We start from the raw sequence: 17,399 nt of genomic DNA, 5'->3' as shown, positions 1-17,399 counted from the left end.
TAGATCTTAAAAATTGTTTCGGAATAATATATTTACCCAAATCAAATAAAGACTGACCAAATAAATTGTCAGTACAACTAGGACTCGATAAAAACAGCACTGAAAGCCGCATTGTAGAAAAACCCCTCGCCATATAGCCCGTGTCTGTGTCACTGCAACATACGACCTTCCAGATATTTCTCACCACTCACCAGCAATATATATTATATATATATTTTATACAACAAAACAGCTGAAAAAAAGGTCATTATGCTGCTGTTGAATCCACCAGTCCTTTATTACTTGGACTTGGTAGCGTAAACTAACCCCAGCAACTCATTAACCACGAAGGACGACACTACACCAGACCATACCAGACCAGACTATAAGCAGACACAAGGTGCAATGATTGACCCTCCAGACTATCCCAACAGCCATCCGGCATAAACTCCTACTTCATCCAACAACTCCCTACAATCATAATGCTGAGGTTATTATTATACAAAATGATCCAAAAGTATGATTTATGACCTGAGACATGTAAAACATTTACCTTCTCAGGAAAAGGTCTTCAACTAAAGTTGAATCCACCAGATGGGACTGGAAGCTCATTGCTTCCAAAATTGAAACCAGCTTGAGCACCATCTCCTGAAGGTAATGTCTCATCCTCATCTTCCAACCAGTATGTTTCAAGAATTTTAACAGCCTTTTCGTATATTTCGTTGTTGTCATGACTCTGCAGGTTTTCAATCTTCTCCAATCCCTCGGCATCATCTATCATCTGTGCATACAAGTTGGCATCTCCAGTATTACCTAGGCTCTTCTCAGCTTCTCCAACCTTGAGAATATTCTCTAGACCTTCTAAACAGACAGTGACAATCCTTGGGTCCGGGCAAACAAGCAGATCACAGAGAGGCTTTATGCAACCCTGGCTCACCAAGTACCTTGAAAACCCATAAGATAAGTGAATACCATAGATTTAAAAATTATAAAGAATAACCAATCACATAAAATCACATACTTGATCTGATCATGTGTTCCACCCGATGTAGCATTTGAGATTGCCCAAGCAGCTTCTTTTTTAATGTCAAACTCGGCATTTTGAAGAAGATTGACAAGGGGGGCAATCAGAGCTGCTTCAATAACAGCCTACATACATAGAGTGCATAAGATTTTTCAACAGGAAAAAGAGAATCTAGCACTACGCAATAATATATAGACTAAAACATCTTTCATTAGAAACACAAATATTAGTCTTCCAATTTGAGACTAAACATATAGATAACACAGTCATATAACAGAACAAATTCGTGATCAATAACTAAAACATAAATCGGAGAGCATTTTAACATTAAGAAACACAAAAACATCAACAGATTAAAAAGTAATATCAGTCTCTTTGCTTTTGAGACTCATTTTTCACCCACAATCCAAATAGCACAAAATACCAGCAACAACGAGTAGAGACAAGTATAAAAATACCAGCAACAAAATAGGCGAGCACTGTACAGTGTAGGGTGAGGCAGACAATGGGGAAATGAGAATTACAGTTTCTTTCTAAACTATTTCATGTGGGTCACATTATCAGGTTTAGATCAATTATTTCCCTTCCAAATTTTTTTTTCCAGAAAACCCACAACTTAAGGGGCTTGCAGAACCAGGTCACATTCTGACCCAATTGCAAACTGAGCCGTGTGATGCAGAAATTAATAAAATCCACTTTTTCCCTTAGAAAAGGGAAGGGGGATGCAGGTGAAATCGAGTCTAAATCAATCATCATTGTCTGCTTTGACATGGATTAACTAAATCAAAGTTGGGTATAAGTTCACCCTCACTATTTATAGTCCAAAATCACAGAAGCATAACCAAATATAAAACAAGTCATAAGCAAATGTTCTCAACAGATCAATTCAATTTAACATGTATGCAGGTTCAAGACACCAACATTACCAAAAATAGAAATTATAAAAGCAGAGTGACAAATATTTGGGATTTACTGGCTTACCTGTATTTGTTCCTTATTTCCAGCAGTAATGTTTGATATAGTCCAGCAAGCTTCTTTCTTGATGCTTTTTTTGTGATTATGCGTCAACAGGTTCAAAAGGCAAGGGAGTGCACCATGGTTGATAATACTCTGATGGTAAAAAAATCCACCAGAATTAGGAAATTCTTAAAGTACTGGTAGACATGCACAAAATAGAAGGATAGAAAAAACACAACGAAACAGACAATCTGAACACCTTTTGTAGAGTCAAGAACTACCATATTAACTTTTCAACAAACTTGAGTTGAATAAGAAAATATTTGGAACAATTGGGACAAAAAACGAAGGCTGAAAATTGCTTGTGTTCCTTTCAATAGTATCAAGACACTATTACCAACCATTGACATGTCTTTACCTGAGTCTGCATGTCATCTCCAGTCACAATATTTCCCACTGTACGAAGAGCCGGAATCAGCACTGAGGGAGATGGGTGCCTGAAAAGAATTCACACAAAGTTAAGGCAACCAACAATTACAACAGAATCTATTTTTAACAGGTATAGTAGAACTAATACTCACATGAGGAGCTGCACCAATCTGCCGCATACGCCTGCCTCAATAACTGCTTGGATTTTGTCATTTGTACCATCAGAGAGATATGATAGTGCCCAACAAGCATCTGTCAAAACTTCTTCATCGTTGGAAAAAACCAAACGCTCAAGAGCCGGAAGTGCTGGTCTCACCTGTCAATTAAAACATTAGCAATAGAAATATGCCAAAAGACACTATCTCAAAATTTTAACAATTAACCGATAAATACCGAAAAAATATTACCTGCTCAAATGGAGGTTGTGGCTTACCCCTACAGAAGTTAGATAATGTCCACGTGGCATTTCTCAGCATTGAGAGTTTTGCATGCTCATTCAACTGGGCTAATAGTGGGATGAGAGCACCATTGCTGAGCACTAGATCTCTACACCTAGGAGAATCGCCAGCAACATTTCCCAAAGCCCACACTGCCTAGAAATTCAGCAAATTAATGTTCAGTAAAATTAAAAAGGAAGATGCTTACACTGGCGTGCCACAGCAAGATTTAAATATAACATACATACCTGCTCCCGAACATCATCACTAGGAGAACTAAGTAACTTGACAAATATAGGAACTGCCCCATGATCAATGACCACCTTAGTGTTCTCAGAAGTCCCAGATGCAATATTTGTGAGAGCCCATGCTGCCTCAAACTAAACAAACAACAGGGGACACAAATAACTAACAAAACCAACAACTAAACAAGGGACATAAGTTGCAAAGCGAAAAGGCACTCAAACCTGAAGTTGAGGGAAATCCTCCCTAACAAGAAACTCAACAAAACGTGGAACAACGCCTGCTTGAATAACTTCCTCAATCGGAGGACTCCGCTCTATAGCAAAAGTAAATAACCGCATCAATACATACAACACACGCGGAATTAGAATATAGAAGCGCAGTATTCACACACAAATAACAGTTACCAATGGAAAGCAGCTTTCGAAATTGCGTTGTGGCCTCGAGTTGCAGACTATTATCATCCGACCAAACTCCAGTAACCATGGCAGGAAGACTCTCTAACTGCAATAACAGAATCGAAAAACCGCTTCTATAATATAACTAACCACCACACACAGTAACTAAAAACCTATCGAAGCACGCGATCGAACCCTAATTAAAACAGAGCAACAAAAAGATGCTAAGGAAATGAAGAATGGATGGATGAGGAACCTTCTTGTCGACGGTGGAATTCTGAAGAGGAGCGGGGAACTGTTGGAGGCCTTCGCGACGCTTCTTAAGCAAACTCTCTTCGCGCTTGCTCTTGCGGATCTCGACCATATTGTCCTCTCGCCTACGGCGGCCCTCGTCGGCGTCGACGGCGACCTTGTAACGGTTGCGGCGAACCTCGGTTCTGGCATTTGGCCTGAGCGACATGGTTGGGAGTGAAAGAATGAATCAGAAAAGAAAAACCCTAGGCTGGAAATGGGATTTGAATGGCCTTTTATTGGATCTAAACCTTGGCGTTCGATGCGGGTTACGATCCAACCGATGGGATGCTTTCTCAATGTCACCCCGAATTAGGTTTTGTCGTGCCTCAATCTGCTTTAGGTTGAAAATATGTTCAATGAATATTACTCAACTTTTTATATTAATCTCTGTGTATTTTTATGTGCATCTTTCCATATAATTTCATTTATCCTGTATTCTCTCAATTATTAATGATATTTTTTTTATATTAAATGAAGTGATAAACAAAAATATACACAAAAATAATATTGTATAATTTTTGTTGTAACAGTAACATTATTCATGTTTTTATTGTGAAACCTAAGTGATTAATTTATTAAGATTAAGAAAAGTTAATTTTTCTAAGGTTAATAAATCTGTCTTAAATTTATAGTACTTCTTTTCAAAATTATCCCTAAATTAATGAGATACTTAACATATATTTTTAAAAAAATTGTGTTCCAATTTCCAAAAATAAAAACAAGAGACTATTTTAGATTAAGAGATATACATTAAATGAGCTTCACTTATTTGTTAACCTCTAAAGAATCAATAAGAATATTTTCATAAAGTAAAAAAAAAAAAAAAATACTTGAGACATAATAAATTAAGGCTTATAAAAATAACTACATGAATTTAAAAATTTAGATATTATAATAAGAATTCGATAATATTTAATGTGTCATAGTTTTATGGGTTTTTTTTAAAGTTTTCGACTTGACTTACATAAAAAAAAAATGTCCTTATTTATATTTTGTAATAATTCAGCACTATTATAAATGTAAATTAAAGACTAAATCAAATTAAATTTGTTTATATGATATAAAAATATTTTAAGGTTTAATATAAAATTTAAAATGATAACTTATTTAAAAACATACTTTGTAATAAAACAATAAATCTATAAAATATATTTTCTATAATAATGACAGTAATAATAACATAATTGATAGTGACAGATTAAAACAATTTTATAATATTAGTAATAACATAATTGTTACTAACATGTTAAAACAATTTTGTAATATTAATTGATCTAATATTACGATTTCAATTTTAATAATATAAGTAAAAGACTTATATACAACAAATTAATTACTGACATTTGAGTAAAGAGACTAAAATAATAATTTTTTAATATTTTATACTAAAAACACGTTTCAAATTTGATAGACTAAAAGAATAAATTTTAAATTTGATGGATTAAAATAATATTTTTTATATTTTAAGAATTAAAAAAATGAATTTTAAATTTTAGAAAAAAAAGATATATCTTAAATTTAAAGGACTAAAATCATAATTAGGCCATAATTTTAATACATTATTAGTGTCAAAATATATTTTGTATATTTATATTTTGCTTATAAAATAAAAATAAATTAAATAATAAAATAATTAAAGTCAAATGTGAAAGAGCAATTAATAAATAGAGGATGTAAAAAAATTTGAATGATTAATTAGAGAATGCGAGAAGTTTGAAAAATAAATTTATAAAAGAGTAAAAAAAATGAAAACAAAAATAAGTCCCATATATATATATATATATATGGAAGAAAAAAATTGTTTTGAAAGTTAGAGGGGTAAAATGATAATAAATAAATATATAAGTATAAAAAAAAAACATGTCATTACCTCTATTTATAGTATATAAATATAAATAACAAATTTGATATAATAATAATTATGAATGCTTATTTTTTTGTTTATCTAAATAAGTTTCGATAAAAAAAAAAATAAAAAAAAACTTGACTTAATATCTTTTATAAAAAAAATATAGTATGAATCTAGAGATGATAAAACATATTACCTAGTCCATTACGAGCTAACACATTGCAAAAATTATAATGGACTAGACAAAAAGACTCAAGGATGTGTTTAGATGAAAAATTTTAAAAATTCAAGGAATTTGAAACTATTAAAATTTGAATTATTTTTATTTCAATTTTTATCATTTTTAAATTTTTTTTTGGATAAGTTAATTCAAATTTCTTAAATCTTAAAATTTTAATTTAGATATGGTAATTTGATTTTAACCATAATTAAAATTGATTATATATATATAATGAGATTTTAAGATTATATTTATAAAAATAAATATTAGCCAATTTTTAAATATTTAATAATTTTAAAATTTAATGTTAAATAATATTTAATAATTAAAAAATATTTTTGAATATTTAGTAATTAAGAAAAGAAATTGGGAGGAAAAAAAAAGAATGAGAGTAAATAAGGAAGAGAGAGAAAATAAAGTATGAAAGAGGTAAAATGAAACATTAGAGATAAGAGTGAAATAAAAGGTATATATGTGAGATAAGAAAGAAAAAAAAATATTATGAATTTCAATTTCTTAATTTTTTTGGAAGACTTTGAAAAATTACAAATACTTAAATTTCAATTCTTTTTAATTTTACAATATAAAACAAAATATTTTATCTCAAAACATTTGAAATTCTTAAAAAAAAAATTAGTTCATTTAAACTTTTCATCCAAAATACTCTAAATTAATTTCAGTCCTTTAAATTGATGTCCAAGTCTATTTTTTTTGTATATTTTTTAATTGATTTTATTTATTTTTCTCCAACATTCAAAGTTGACAATTACTGTGACATACATTTTTATTAACATGTTTTTACAGTCACAACACGCTCTTAATGTGAAAAATGACTATGTATTATAAAATAATTAGCATACCATTTTATAAAAGTATAGTAAAGAAGTACCTATACTATATATTTAGTTGTTTAAGCTGCAATGTTAAGTTGTAATGCTATTATACCATTTTAAACACAATTAGCTTAAAAACAAGGCAATTTTATTTTTAATTTTGAAACATTACATACAATGTTTAAAATTAAAACGTACGATTTTCTTTGAAAAGTACAAAAAGATCATTTTAGACTTGGAAAATAACGAGGACACCTATTTGACGTGCATCAGTTCAATGCAAGGGGCTAATGTCTTGCAAGTGAAATAATAATCATGCAAAAAAATAGCACTAATTCTTCGATTGGAATTAGGAATAGACCATGAAAAATGTTTCGGAATAATATATTTACCCAACCAAATCAAACATTGACCAAATAAATCTTGCCAATACAACTAGGACTCGATAAAAACAGCACTGAAAGCCGCATAGAAGAAAAACCCCTCGCCATATAGCCCATGTCCCTGCCACTGCAACATATAACCTTCCAGATATTTCTCACCACTCACCAGCATTATATATAATTTTTATACAACAAACACAGCTGAAAAAAAGGTCATTATGCTGCAATTCAATCCACCAGTCCCTTATTACTTGGACTTGGTAAGCGTAAGCTGACCCCAGCAACTCATTGACCACGACGGACACTAGACCAGACCAGACTGTAAGCAGAAACAAGGTGCAATGACTGACCCTTCCAGACTTTATCCCAACAGCCATCCGGCATAAACCCCTACTTCATCCAACAACTCCCTACAATCATAATGCTGAGGTTATTATTATACAAAATGATCCAAAAGTATGATTTATGACCTGAGACATGTAAAACATTTACCTTCTCAGGAAAAGGTCTTCAGCTAAAGTTGAATCCCCCAGATGGAACTGGAAGCTCGTTGCTCCCAAAATTGAAACCAGCTTGAGCACCATCTCCTGAAGGTAATGTCTCATCCTCGTCTTCCAACCAGTATGTTTCTAGAATTTTAACAGCCTTTTCGTATATTTCATTGTTGTCATGACTCTGCAGGTTTTCAATCTTCTCCAATCCCTCCGCATCATCTATCATCTGTGCATACAAGTTGACATCTCCAGTATTACCTAGGCTCTTCTCAGCTTCTCCAACCTTGAGAATATTCTCTAGACCTTCTAAACAGACAGTGACAATCCTTGGGTCCGGGCAAACAAGCAGATCACAGAGAGGCTTTATGCAACCCTGGCCAACCAAGTACCTTGAAAACCCATAAGATAAGTGAATGCCATAGATTTAAAAAGTATAGAGAATAACCAGTCACAAAATCACATACTTGATCTGATCATGAGTTCCACCCGATGTAGCATTTGAGATTGCCCAAGCAGCTTCCTTTTTAATGTCAAACTCGGCATTTTGAAGAAGATTGACAAGGGGGGCAATCAGAGCTGCTTCAATAACAGCCTACATACAAAGAATGCATAAGATTTTTCAACAACAAAAACAGGATCATACACTTTGTAATAATATACAGACTAAAACATCTCTCATTAGGAACATATATATCAAGTCTGTCCATTAGAGAAGGCTTATTTTCTTACTCATGAATTGTAAACTCATTAAGATATATAGCTAAAATATTCATATAACAGCACAAATTAATGATGAATAACTAAAACATAAATGGGAGAGCATTTTAGCAGTGAAGAAACACATCAATAGATAAAATAGTAATATCAGCCTCCTTTCTTTAGTGTGACTCAATTTTCACCCACAATCCCAACTAGCACAGAGCACAATACTACTATAAAGACAGCAACAAAGAGGAGAGACAAGTATAAAATACCAGCAATAAAATAGTATGGGACAGTACTGTACAGTGTGGGGAGAGGCAGAGAATGGAGAAAAGAGAATAAAAGTTTCTTTCTAAACTATTTCATGTGTGTCACATTATCAGGTTTGGATCAATTATTTCCCTCCATTTGCCACAATTTTTTTTCCCAGAAAACAAACAAACAATTTTTTTAGGGTTTTTCAGAACCAGGTCACATTCTGACCCAATTAGGAACCCAATTGCAAACTGAACCATGTGATGCAGAAACTTATCACAATTCAGGAACCATTCAGCTGATTCAGCACCCAAAATGATTCACTTATCTATCTATATCACTAAATCAAAACAGATCAAGATTCTTATGGTTAGATAACACATACACACAGCGCTACATCCAGCAAGTAAAAAGCTTGCTACAATAATGTAGTTTGCGACATTTTTTAACTTGAATGACAAAAAATAATTTCAATTCATCAATCTAGCTGATTAGACAAATTGCATAGCCTAGCTTCATACTCAAACTTATGAAATTAAATTACACAAAACAAAGCTCAATGTCAAACTGCATTATGTTTAACAGGCCAGTTTTTTTTACCTACAAAAGGGGGGCAGGAGGGGGGTTAGGAAGGTGGGATTGAGACAATCTTTTATCCTTCTCTCCCATAGGCATAGACTAACTAAATCTAAGTTGGATATAATTTCACCCTCACTACTTATAGTCCAAAATCCCAGAAGCATAACCAAACCTAAAACAACAAGTAATAAGCAAATGTTCTTGACAGATCAATTCAATTTAACATATAAGCAGCTTCAAGGCAACAAAATTACCAAAAGTAGAAACTATAAAAGCACAGTGACAAATAATTGGGATTTACTGGCTTACCTGTATTTGTTCCTTATTTCCAGCAGTAATGTTTGATATAGTCCAGCAAGCTTCTTTCTTGATGCTTTTTTTGTGATTATGTGTCAACAGGTTCAAAAGGCAAGGGAGTGCACCATGGTTGATGATACTCTGATGATAAAAAATCCACCAGAATTAGGAAATTCTTGAAGTACTGGGTCTGGTACACATGCACAACATAGAAGGATAGAAAAAACACAACAAAACAGACAATCTGAACTCCTTTTGCAGAGTCAAGGACTACCATATTAACTTTTCAACAAACTTGAGTTGTATAAGAAAATATTTGGAACAACTGGGGCAAAAAAACAAAGGTTGAAAACTGCTTGTGTTCCTTTCAATAGTATCAACAAATCAACAAACTATTACCAACTATTGACATGTCGTTACCTGAGTCTGCATGTCATCTCCAGTCACAATATTTCCCACTGTACGAAGAGCGGGAATCAGCACTGAGGGAGATGGGTGTCTGCTAAGAATTTACACAAGGTGAAGGAAGCCAACAATTACAACAGAATCTATTGTTAACAGGTATAGTAGAACTAATACTCACATGAGGAGCTGCACCAATCTGCCACATACGCCTGCCTCAATAACTGCTTGGATTTTGTCATTTGTGCCATCAGAGAGATATGATAGTGCCCAACAAGCATCTGTCAAAACTTCTTCATCGTTGGAAAAAACCAAACGCTCAAGTGCCGGAAGTGCTGGTCTCACCTGACAATTAAAATATTAGCAATAATAATACGCCAAAAGACACTATCTCAAATGTTGAATATTAACCAATGAATAGCGAAAAGGATATTACCTGCTCAAATGGGGGCTGTGGCTTACCCCTACAGAAGTTAGATAATGTCCATGTGGCATTTCTCAGCATTGAGAGTTTTGCATGCTCATTCAACTGGGCCAACAGTGGGATGAGGGCACCATTGCTGAGCACTAGATCTCTACACCTAGGGGAATCACCAGCAACATTTCCCAAAGCCCATACTGCCTAGAGTTTCAGCAAATTAATGTTAAGTAAAAATTAAAAAGGAATATGTTTACACTACCATGCCACAGCCAAATTCAAATATAACATACATACCTGCTCCCGAACATCATCACTAGGAGAACTAAGTAGCTTGACAAATATAGGAACTGCCCCATGATCAATGACCACCTTAGTGTTCTCCGATGTCCCGGATGCAATGTTTGTGAGAGCCCATGCAGCCTCAAACTAAACAAACAACAGGCGACACAAATAACTAATAAACCCAACTACTGTACAAGGGACATAAGTTGCAAAGCGAAAAGGCACTCAAACCTGAAGTTGAGGGAAATCCTCCCTAACAAGAAACTCAACAAAACGTGGAACAACACCTGCTTGAATAACTTCCTCAATCGGAGGACTCCGTTCTATAGCAAAAAATCAATAACCGCCTCAATACATAGAACACACAGGCGATTCAGAAAAAATAGCAATTAGAATAGAGAAGCACAGTTACCGATGGAAAGCAGCTTTCGAAATTGCGTTGTGGCCTCGAGTTGCAGACTATTATCATCCGACCAAACTCCAGTGACCATAGCAGGAAGACTCTCTAACTGCAATAACAGAATGGAATAACCATTTCTATAATATCACTAACAACCATCACACACGGTAACTAAAACCCTATGAAAGCAAGCGATCGAACCCTAATTTATAGCAGAGCAACAAAAAGATGGGAAGGAAACGAAGAATGGATGGATGAGGAACCTTCTTGTCGACGGTGGAATTCTGAAGAGGAGCGGGGAACTGTTGGAGGCCTTCGCGACGCTTCTTGAGCAAGCTCTCTTCGCGCTTGCTCTTGCGGATCTCGACCAAATTGTCCTCTCTTCTCCGGCGGCCCTCGTCGGCGTCGACGGCGACCTTGTAGCGGTTTCGGCGAACCTCGGTTCTGGCATTTGGCCTGAGCGACATGGTTGGGAGTGAAAGAATGAATCGGAAAAAGAAAAACCCTAGATGGTGGAAATGGGATTTGGATATACGGCCTTATATTGGATCTCGGATGGATTGGATCTAAACCTTCGCGCTCGATGCGGGTTATGGATCCAACCGATGGGATGGGTCATCAATAATAAAACAATGTGCAATGCCATGCTAGCTACTAGCTAGTCTTTTAAACTTTCAACGGTCATTTCATTCAACCACTAAATTATTTATGGTTCTCGGTAACCAGTACCCTACCTTACTGTTCAAGGATTTAATATGAATTTTATTTTTAATGTTTTACAGAAAAATATGTGGATACACCTTTTTATTAAAACTATCTATTTTTTTTTTTTAACTAGTTTCTTGGCACGATTAGTATTTTTTTATTAGGTTTAACTACCCTTTTTTAGTTTTTATACTTTCTTTTTTTACTTTGTGAATTTTAATTTATTTTCTTTTTTATTATTTTTATTAATATTATTTGTGTTGTGATTACATAAAAAAAATCATTTTGAAATAAAGTCTTTTAATTTATTGTATATTAGACTCCATTATCTAAGTATGACAATTTTATGTTTGATTTTAATCTTAAGACTATGACAATTATTATTGAGTTTCAATTCTTTTTTTTTTTCAAGGAGAAAACATTAACGGAGTTGAAATTGTTAATAGTTTGAGTTTATAAAAGATTTGGATTGTAATTAATATTAGCATGAATCATTTTTGGAAGTTCAATAATCAACATTATAAGACATTCTTTGAAGATCAGTTAGTGTACATGTAAAAGGAGGTGAGATTGTATACATTGAGAGCTTGGAAGTTTTGGGAAAAAAATACTAAGATGTCTAATCATGGAGTAATGTATTTGATTTCTAGTTTATTTCAGGTTTTAGTGCAAAGTGTTTCTTATTTTTCAATTGTAATTACTATTCAAACGTAATTTGTTATGAAAAATCTCGTTCATTCTAAACATTTCTCCTGTATGCCACCTGAATAGTTGTGAAACATTTTTAAAATATTTTTCATTACAATTGTTTATATGAAATACAAGAGATATGTTTAAATGTTGTCTCATCTACCAATCTAGAGTACTACAACTCTATATTTTTTACATTGAGTACCAAATGGAAGACAATAACCAAAATTTCAAAGACACCTATAATGTAACTTGAAATCAACAAAAAATAAATAAATAAAATTCATTCCCTATATAATTAGGGCCTCATTAATTTTCACCAAAATTTTATAAGTCCTTATGTATAAAATCTCTCCTCCTTCTCATATATAATTGGTAACACTTAAAGAGGATGTTCTACTTTTGCCATTGAACCTCCCCCTTCCTCTCCTAAAGAAAAATAACATGTGCCCATGATAATCACAATCCAAATAATCTATAAACTCGAGATATTAGCATCTCTACCTCTGACAGTGACGCTTATTATAAGAAAGAAACAATCAAAGTTCAACAATAGTTGTCTTAGTCTTAGATTTAAGATTACACACCAAAACATTGCAGTTGAACAATAAAAATCTAATGCAACATAATTTTAACAAATAAAAAAGAATTCACTTAAAAAATGTCATGTTCATCTTTATCATTTCATCACAACATAAATGGCATTAATAAAAATTAAAATGATGAAAACTAATAAAAAAAATATGTATAAAAATTAGGTAAGAGTATTTTAAACTATAAAAACTAAAAGAAAAAATAAATAAAAATTATAAAGACTAGAAAAAAAATTAAACTAAAAAAACATTTAAATAAAAAGTTGTCATAAATGTCACATCAAAATTTTTTTATCACATCATCACAACATAAACGACGTTAATAAAATACAAACAAGAAATAAAATAAACGATGTTAATAAAATATAAACAACAAAAACTAAAATAAAAAATAAATAATATGCATAGAAACTTAAAAGAGTATTTTAAGATATAAATACTAAAAGAAAAATTAATTAAATTATGAAAATAAAAAAAAAATATTTAATCCTTTATATTATTTATTTATCATTTGGATGTGACTAAATTTTGAATAAATATATTTTTTTAATATCAATTTCGTGGTGATAGCTAAGTAGAAAATTACCCCTTCTTCATTTATAAAAAACAATGAAGTTAATAAATTTAAATTAATTATAAAAAATAAATTGAAATCAGAGAACAATGCAAGTCAATGTTTTAAGCTTGATCTGTTTGATGGTAATGATTGGATATGATGTGAGAATATAATAAAATAAGAGTATTATATTATAAAAGTATAAAAAAAAACTTCAATTCTATCATATGTTCGGTGAATATTATGATAATATTATTATAATATGTATCATGTATTTAATATAGACCAATAAAATATTATATAAATTATACATTTACGTTCAAATAATAAAATATTTCAATCCTTATATATATATATATATATATATATATATATATATATATATATATATTCCTTTTTAATTATCTTTCTATTTTTACGTGGACAAATATATAAAGTTCATAAAATTATATTAAAAAAAATTAATATTGTTCTATCCGATATTCCAAGCACTCAAACTAATATTGTCGCTTCAAATATAGACAAATCTGATTCAAAGAAAAAATCGCTAAACAAGATTTGAAACATAAAATCATGGGCCACAATGGAATTTAACAGCTATCGCCCATAACATGGTAACCTCAAAAATAATATAAAAAAGTTAATATTTGGATTTATCCAACACCTAGAATTAACTTTTTCCTATGACGAATTCCCCTGAATTGGGTTGTTAAGGAAGATAAAATGTCCAAACGTCACAAAATTCCCGGGATTTTCCTTCATCGCGCCAGGGGTGGGGTTCTCCCTAGAAACAGTGGTGAAATGTGGTTGAGGTGCTCTTGGTGAAGAAGCATGGAGGGAAGAAGTCATAAGCACCTCCCGTCGAACATTTTCTTGCTCCCGTGATATTCTTATGGCACGTAGTGCCGTTAGGTATAAAGCAGAAGCTAGAAAGACTGTGGTTAAAGCTAACACCCCTGCAGCACAGAACAAGCCTTGCCTGATGGTAAGACAACTTGATCTAGGCTTGGACCAATTCTTCAGATGGCCTGACTCTACACTCACTCCTGCCAAAAGCAGAATCTCCCCGACTCCAAAGCAAATCCTACAACACATACCATGATTTAACAGTTTATGTTTAAGTGACATGTTTTCACTTGTGTTCAATGCTAATAGCTTATACACATTTATTTATTGATCTTAATTCAATTTGGTCCAGAGTTTGGTTGAATCTTCACAACATATATACATATATAGTTGGATTAGCACTAGTGAGAAGTTTCCATTTTAATTTAGGAAAACTTCGATAAACTTTACTATAAAACAAAAAAATTATTGTATAATTCAGGACTATCATGTGTTTATAGTGTTGACCATTTCTATGTGACATGTAGTCTAGTTTTTAAACATATAAGAAAGAATTAATAAATTTCGGTTAGCATGTCATGCAAAAATGAACGAGGACCATTATAATAAGTGGTGTTATCAGACCATACAATAATAATTTCTCCAAACTTTGGTGAAAAACAACATAATTTATGTCATTTCCTTACCAAGTTGTAGTGAAGAAAATTCCAGCTTGCCATGATAACGATTTGGCAGAAGCAGAATCAGGATCCCAGGCGAGTAATACAGGTGACGAATTACTAACTGCGATGAGCATAAAAGTGTGCTCCACCAGCATAGCAATTGCTAGTGCAATGAAAGCACAAACAGCGCATAGCAATGGCATTTTCCCACTACCACTGTACGCACATTCAGATTTATTATTTCCCTTTCCATTTTCAGCTGTGCTCATCCACGTGACCTATCATATCAACCCCACCAGATTGCAAACTTTATGAAATGCACATTTCTTTTCAATATTTTGGGAGTAACCGGTATACATTGGTAATATTCAGATATAATAAGTGCATATTTGGTTCCACATTCATTATCCGTTTAGACAGGAATCACATCAAAATTAATTTAAAAACAACTAATTGTTATTTCAAAACTGATGTAAAAGCAATTAATTGTTGCTTCCTGATCCACAACCAACCAACATCCATGTGAATCTAAACATGCTCTAACTAAACTAGTACCTGAGAACGTGTGGCTTCTGCTACGAGACAAAGAGTGAAGCATAATAGGCCCAATAGGATTGTGAGAACCATAAGTAAGACACCTGTTTTGCTACTCAAATCCGTTTTTCCTCGACTTGGTTCAAGGTCAGCATGTGTGACTGCCATTTTCCGTGGGTTTTTTTTTTTTTTTTGAGTTCCGAAGATACACAATTCATACAAGAGACTCTTATGTTTGGAATTACATTTTATGTTCTTTAGGGAATATTTGGGAAGAAGAAAGGAAGTGTGAAAGAATTGCTTGGAACAAAGGTTACTTAAAGGGTAGAGATTCCCATGTTGTGGGATTTAATACTGGGTATTCACACAAGGGGAATTGTATAATCAATTAGAACTAGAAGGTTGCCTTTGAAGGGTACTGTGTGACGAGGATAAAGCTAGTTTTCATGAATCATGACACAGCAAACTCGTGGAAGTTGAAACGGTATGCTTCTTTACTCTCCCAAAGTATACGTGCCTTTCAGTCAATTCAGTTAGGGGTGGGCATGGATCGGTTTTTTTTAAAAACCGATCCAAACCGATCCGATCCGCTTTTAAATGGATTGGTTTAGTAGATTCTGATCCGATCCAGTTTACTGATCCGATTTTGAACCGAACCTAATTAATGGATCGGATAGCTGATCCAGATTTATGGATTAATCCATTTCCAAAATGGATCGGATAAAAACCGGTTTAAAACTGGTTTAAAACCGGTTTTTTGAAACCAGTTTTTTGAAACCGGTTTTTTGAAATAGATTTTTAACCAGATTTTTTTAACCAGATTTTTTTAACCAGATTTTAAAACTATATAACCTTAATTGTAATGCTGATATAAGAAATACATTTATCCTATGTAGAACATGAGATGAAATACTTTTGTCATGGCAATTTTATCCGAGAAGAATGAAGTGAATTAAGTGAATGATTGGGCCAATTTGAGTGAATCATTGTCTGAGCTATGCAAGTCGTTGACCCAGCTGATCTGTGAACATGTTTAGCCTGATTCCTTTTCACGTTCCACATTCTTTTTTATTCTTCAAGTCAAATTTGAGGCATTCAAATTGTGTTTTTGGTAAATTTTGATTAGTTTGGCCATGCACACACTGTCACGTAGATATTGAAAAGCGGACCAAGATCACAGTGAAGCCAACAAATTGACAAGTTCTGCATGTTATTTCCACATAGATGTAAAATTAGTCAGCTTCTTGTTGAATAATGCTTTATAATATTGTATCAATTAGTCATGGAATGTTACAGAGCTACCTTCCTTGGAGACGTTGAGAACAACCTATGATGTCACCAAGCTACAAAATGATTCTGGTGTACAATGGGATTAGCATCTGCTAATATTATCCCTAAGCACTTCTTATAAACCTCTTTCCATCAATTTATGTATGATGTATAAAACTATAAATAGAAAACATTAAGAATTAATACAAAAAATAGTATTGTAACAAGGAAAAGTAAAAATATCCCAAGTGTTGTCTGGTGGGAACATTTTCAGGCAGAACAAGATCACTAGGCAACTTCAGGAGAACACTCTTTGGGGCTTATTAAACTCCAAATTTCACAAACAATTCAAAAATCAAAAAAGTATTAACATAACCAAAGCATAAGAGTTGTTAAATTGTATAGCATCGGTCTCAGAATAGATAAAAAACTTGAATAACAAAGAAACTGAAGCCTAAATTTCTAATTCATGCAACTACCTAATTGTTTCTAAAGCATAAATATAGTGATAATCAAATTCAACATTGCACCAGATCGAGAAATAATATAATAACATAATAAGCCTTCTTGATTTCTGCAGCAGATGCATCAACATTGACACCTAACATGTCATAGTAGGCAGTGTCCTTCACCATAGCTTGTGACAATCGAATAACAATTCACACC

The 17,399-nt window shown here is 32.8% G+C and overlaps 3 protein-coding genes and 1 long non-coding RNA gene across 4 annotated transcripts; 1 reads left to right on the top strand and 3 right to left on the bottom strand.

The window, feature by feature from the left end:
* LOC109808209 (importin subunit alpha-2) lies at nucleotides 1-4,109 on the bottom strand. Its single transcript, XM_020371102.3, has 11 exons — nucleotides 3,724-4,109; nucleotides 3,477-3,573; nucleotides 3,294-3,385; nucleotides 3,075-3,206; nucleotides 2,797-2,982; nucleotides 2,542-2,705; nucleotides 2,379-2,457; nucleotides 1,985-2,113; nucleotides 1,001-1,128; nucleotides 533-923; nucleotides 1-450 (listed from the first exon to the last, which is right to left on the bottom strand). The coding sequence occupies exons 1-10, from the start codon at nucleotides 3,925-3,927 to the stop codon at nucleotides 551-553; spliced, it is 1,584 nt and encodes a 527-aa protein (XP_020226691.1). The 5' UTR covers nucleotides 3,928-4,109; the 3' UTR covers nucleotides 1-450; nucleotides 533-550.
* A 2,870-nt stretch (nucleotides 4,110-6,979) lies between these two features.
* Nucleotides 6,980-11,517, bottom strand: LOC109808837 (importin subunit alpha-2). The gene is made up of 11 exons (XM_020371988.3): nucleotides 11,142-11,517; nucleotides 10,891-10,987; nucleotides 10,710-10,801; nucleotides 10,491-10,622; nucleotides 10,212-10,397; nucleotides 9,957-10,120; nucleotides 9,794-9,872; nucleotides 9,386-9,514; nucleotides 8,005-8,132; nucleotides 7,539-7,929; nucleotides 6,980-7,456 (listed from the first exon to the last, which is right to left on the bottom strand). The coding sequence occupies exons 1-10, from the start codon at nucleotides 11,343-11,345 to the stop codon at nucleotides 7,557-7,559; spliced, it is 1,584 nt and encodes a 527-aa protein (XP_020227577.2). The 5' UTR covers nucleotides 11,346-11,517; the 3' UTR covers nucleotides 6,980-7,456; nucleotides 7,539-7,556.
* Nucleotides 11,518-13,993: 2,476 nt separating this feature from the next.
* Nucleotides 13,994-15,925, bottom strand: LOC109807261 (uncharacterized). Its single transcript, XM_020369782.3, has 3 exons — nucleotides 15,486-15,925; nucleotides 14,955-15,208; nucleotides 13,994-14,506 (listed from the first exon to the last, which is right to left on the bottom strand). The coding sequence occupies exons 1-3, from the start codon at nucleotides 15,630-15,632 to the stop codon at nucleotides 14,104-14,106; spliced, it is 804 nt and encodes a 267-aa protein (XP_020225371.1). The 5' UTR covers nucleotides 15,633-15,925; the 3' UTR covers nucleotides 13,994-14,103.
* LOC145958442 (uncharacterized) lies at nucleotides 15,859-17,399 on the top strand. The gene is made up of 2 exons (XR_014434248.1): nucleotides 15,859-15,948; nucleotides 16,361-17,399. It is a non-coding gene; the product is annotated as an uncharacterized LOC145958442 (long non-coding RNA).

This window comes from Cajanus cajan, chromosome 5, assembly GCF_000230855.2.
Source record: "Cajanus cajan strain Asha chromosome 5, NIPB_CcT2T_4, whole genome shotgun sequence".
Taxonomy (NCBI): Eukaryota; Viridiplantae; Streptophyta; class Magnoliopsida; order Fabales; family Fabaceae; genus Cajanus; species Cajanus cajan.
This window is presented reverse-complemented; position numbering and strand designations above follow the sequence as displayed.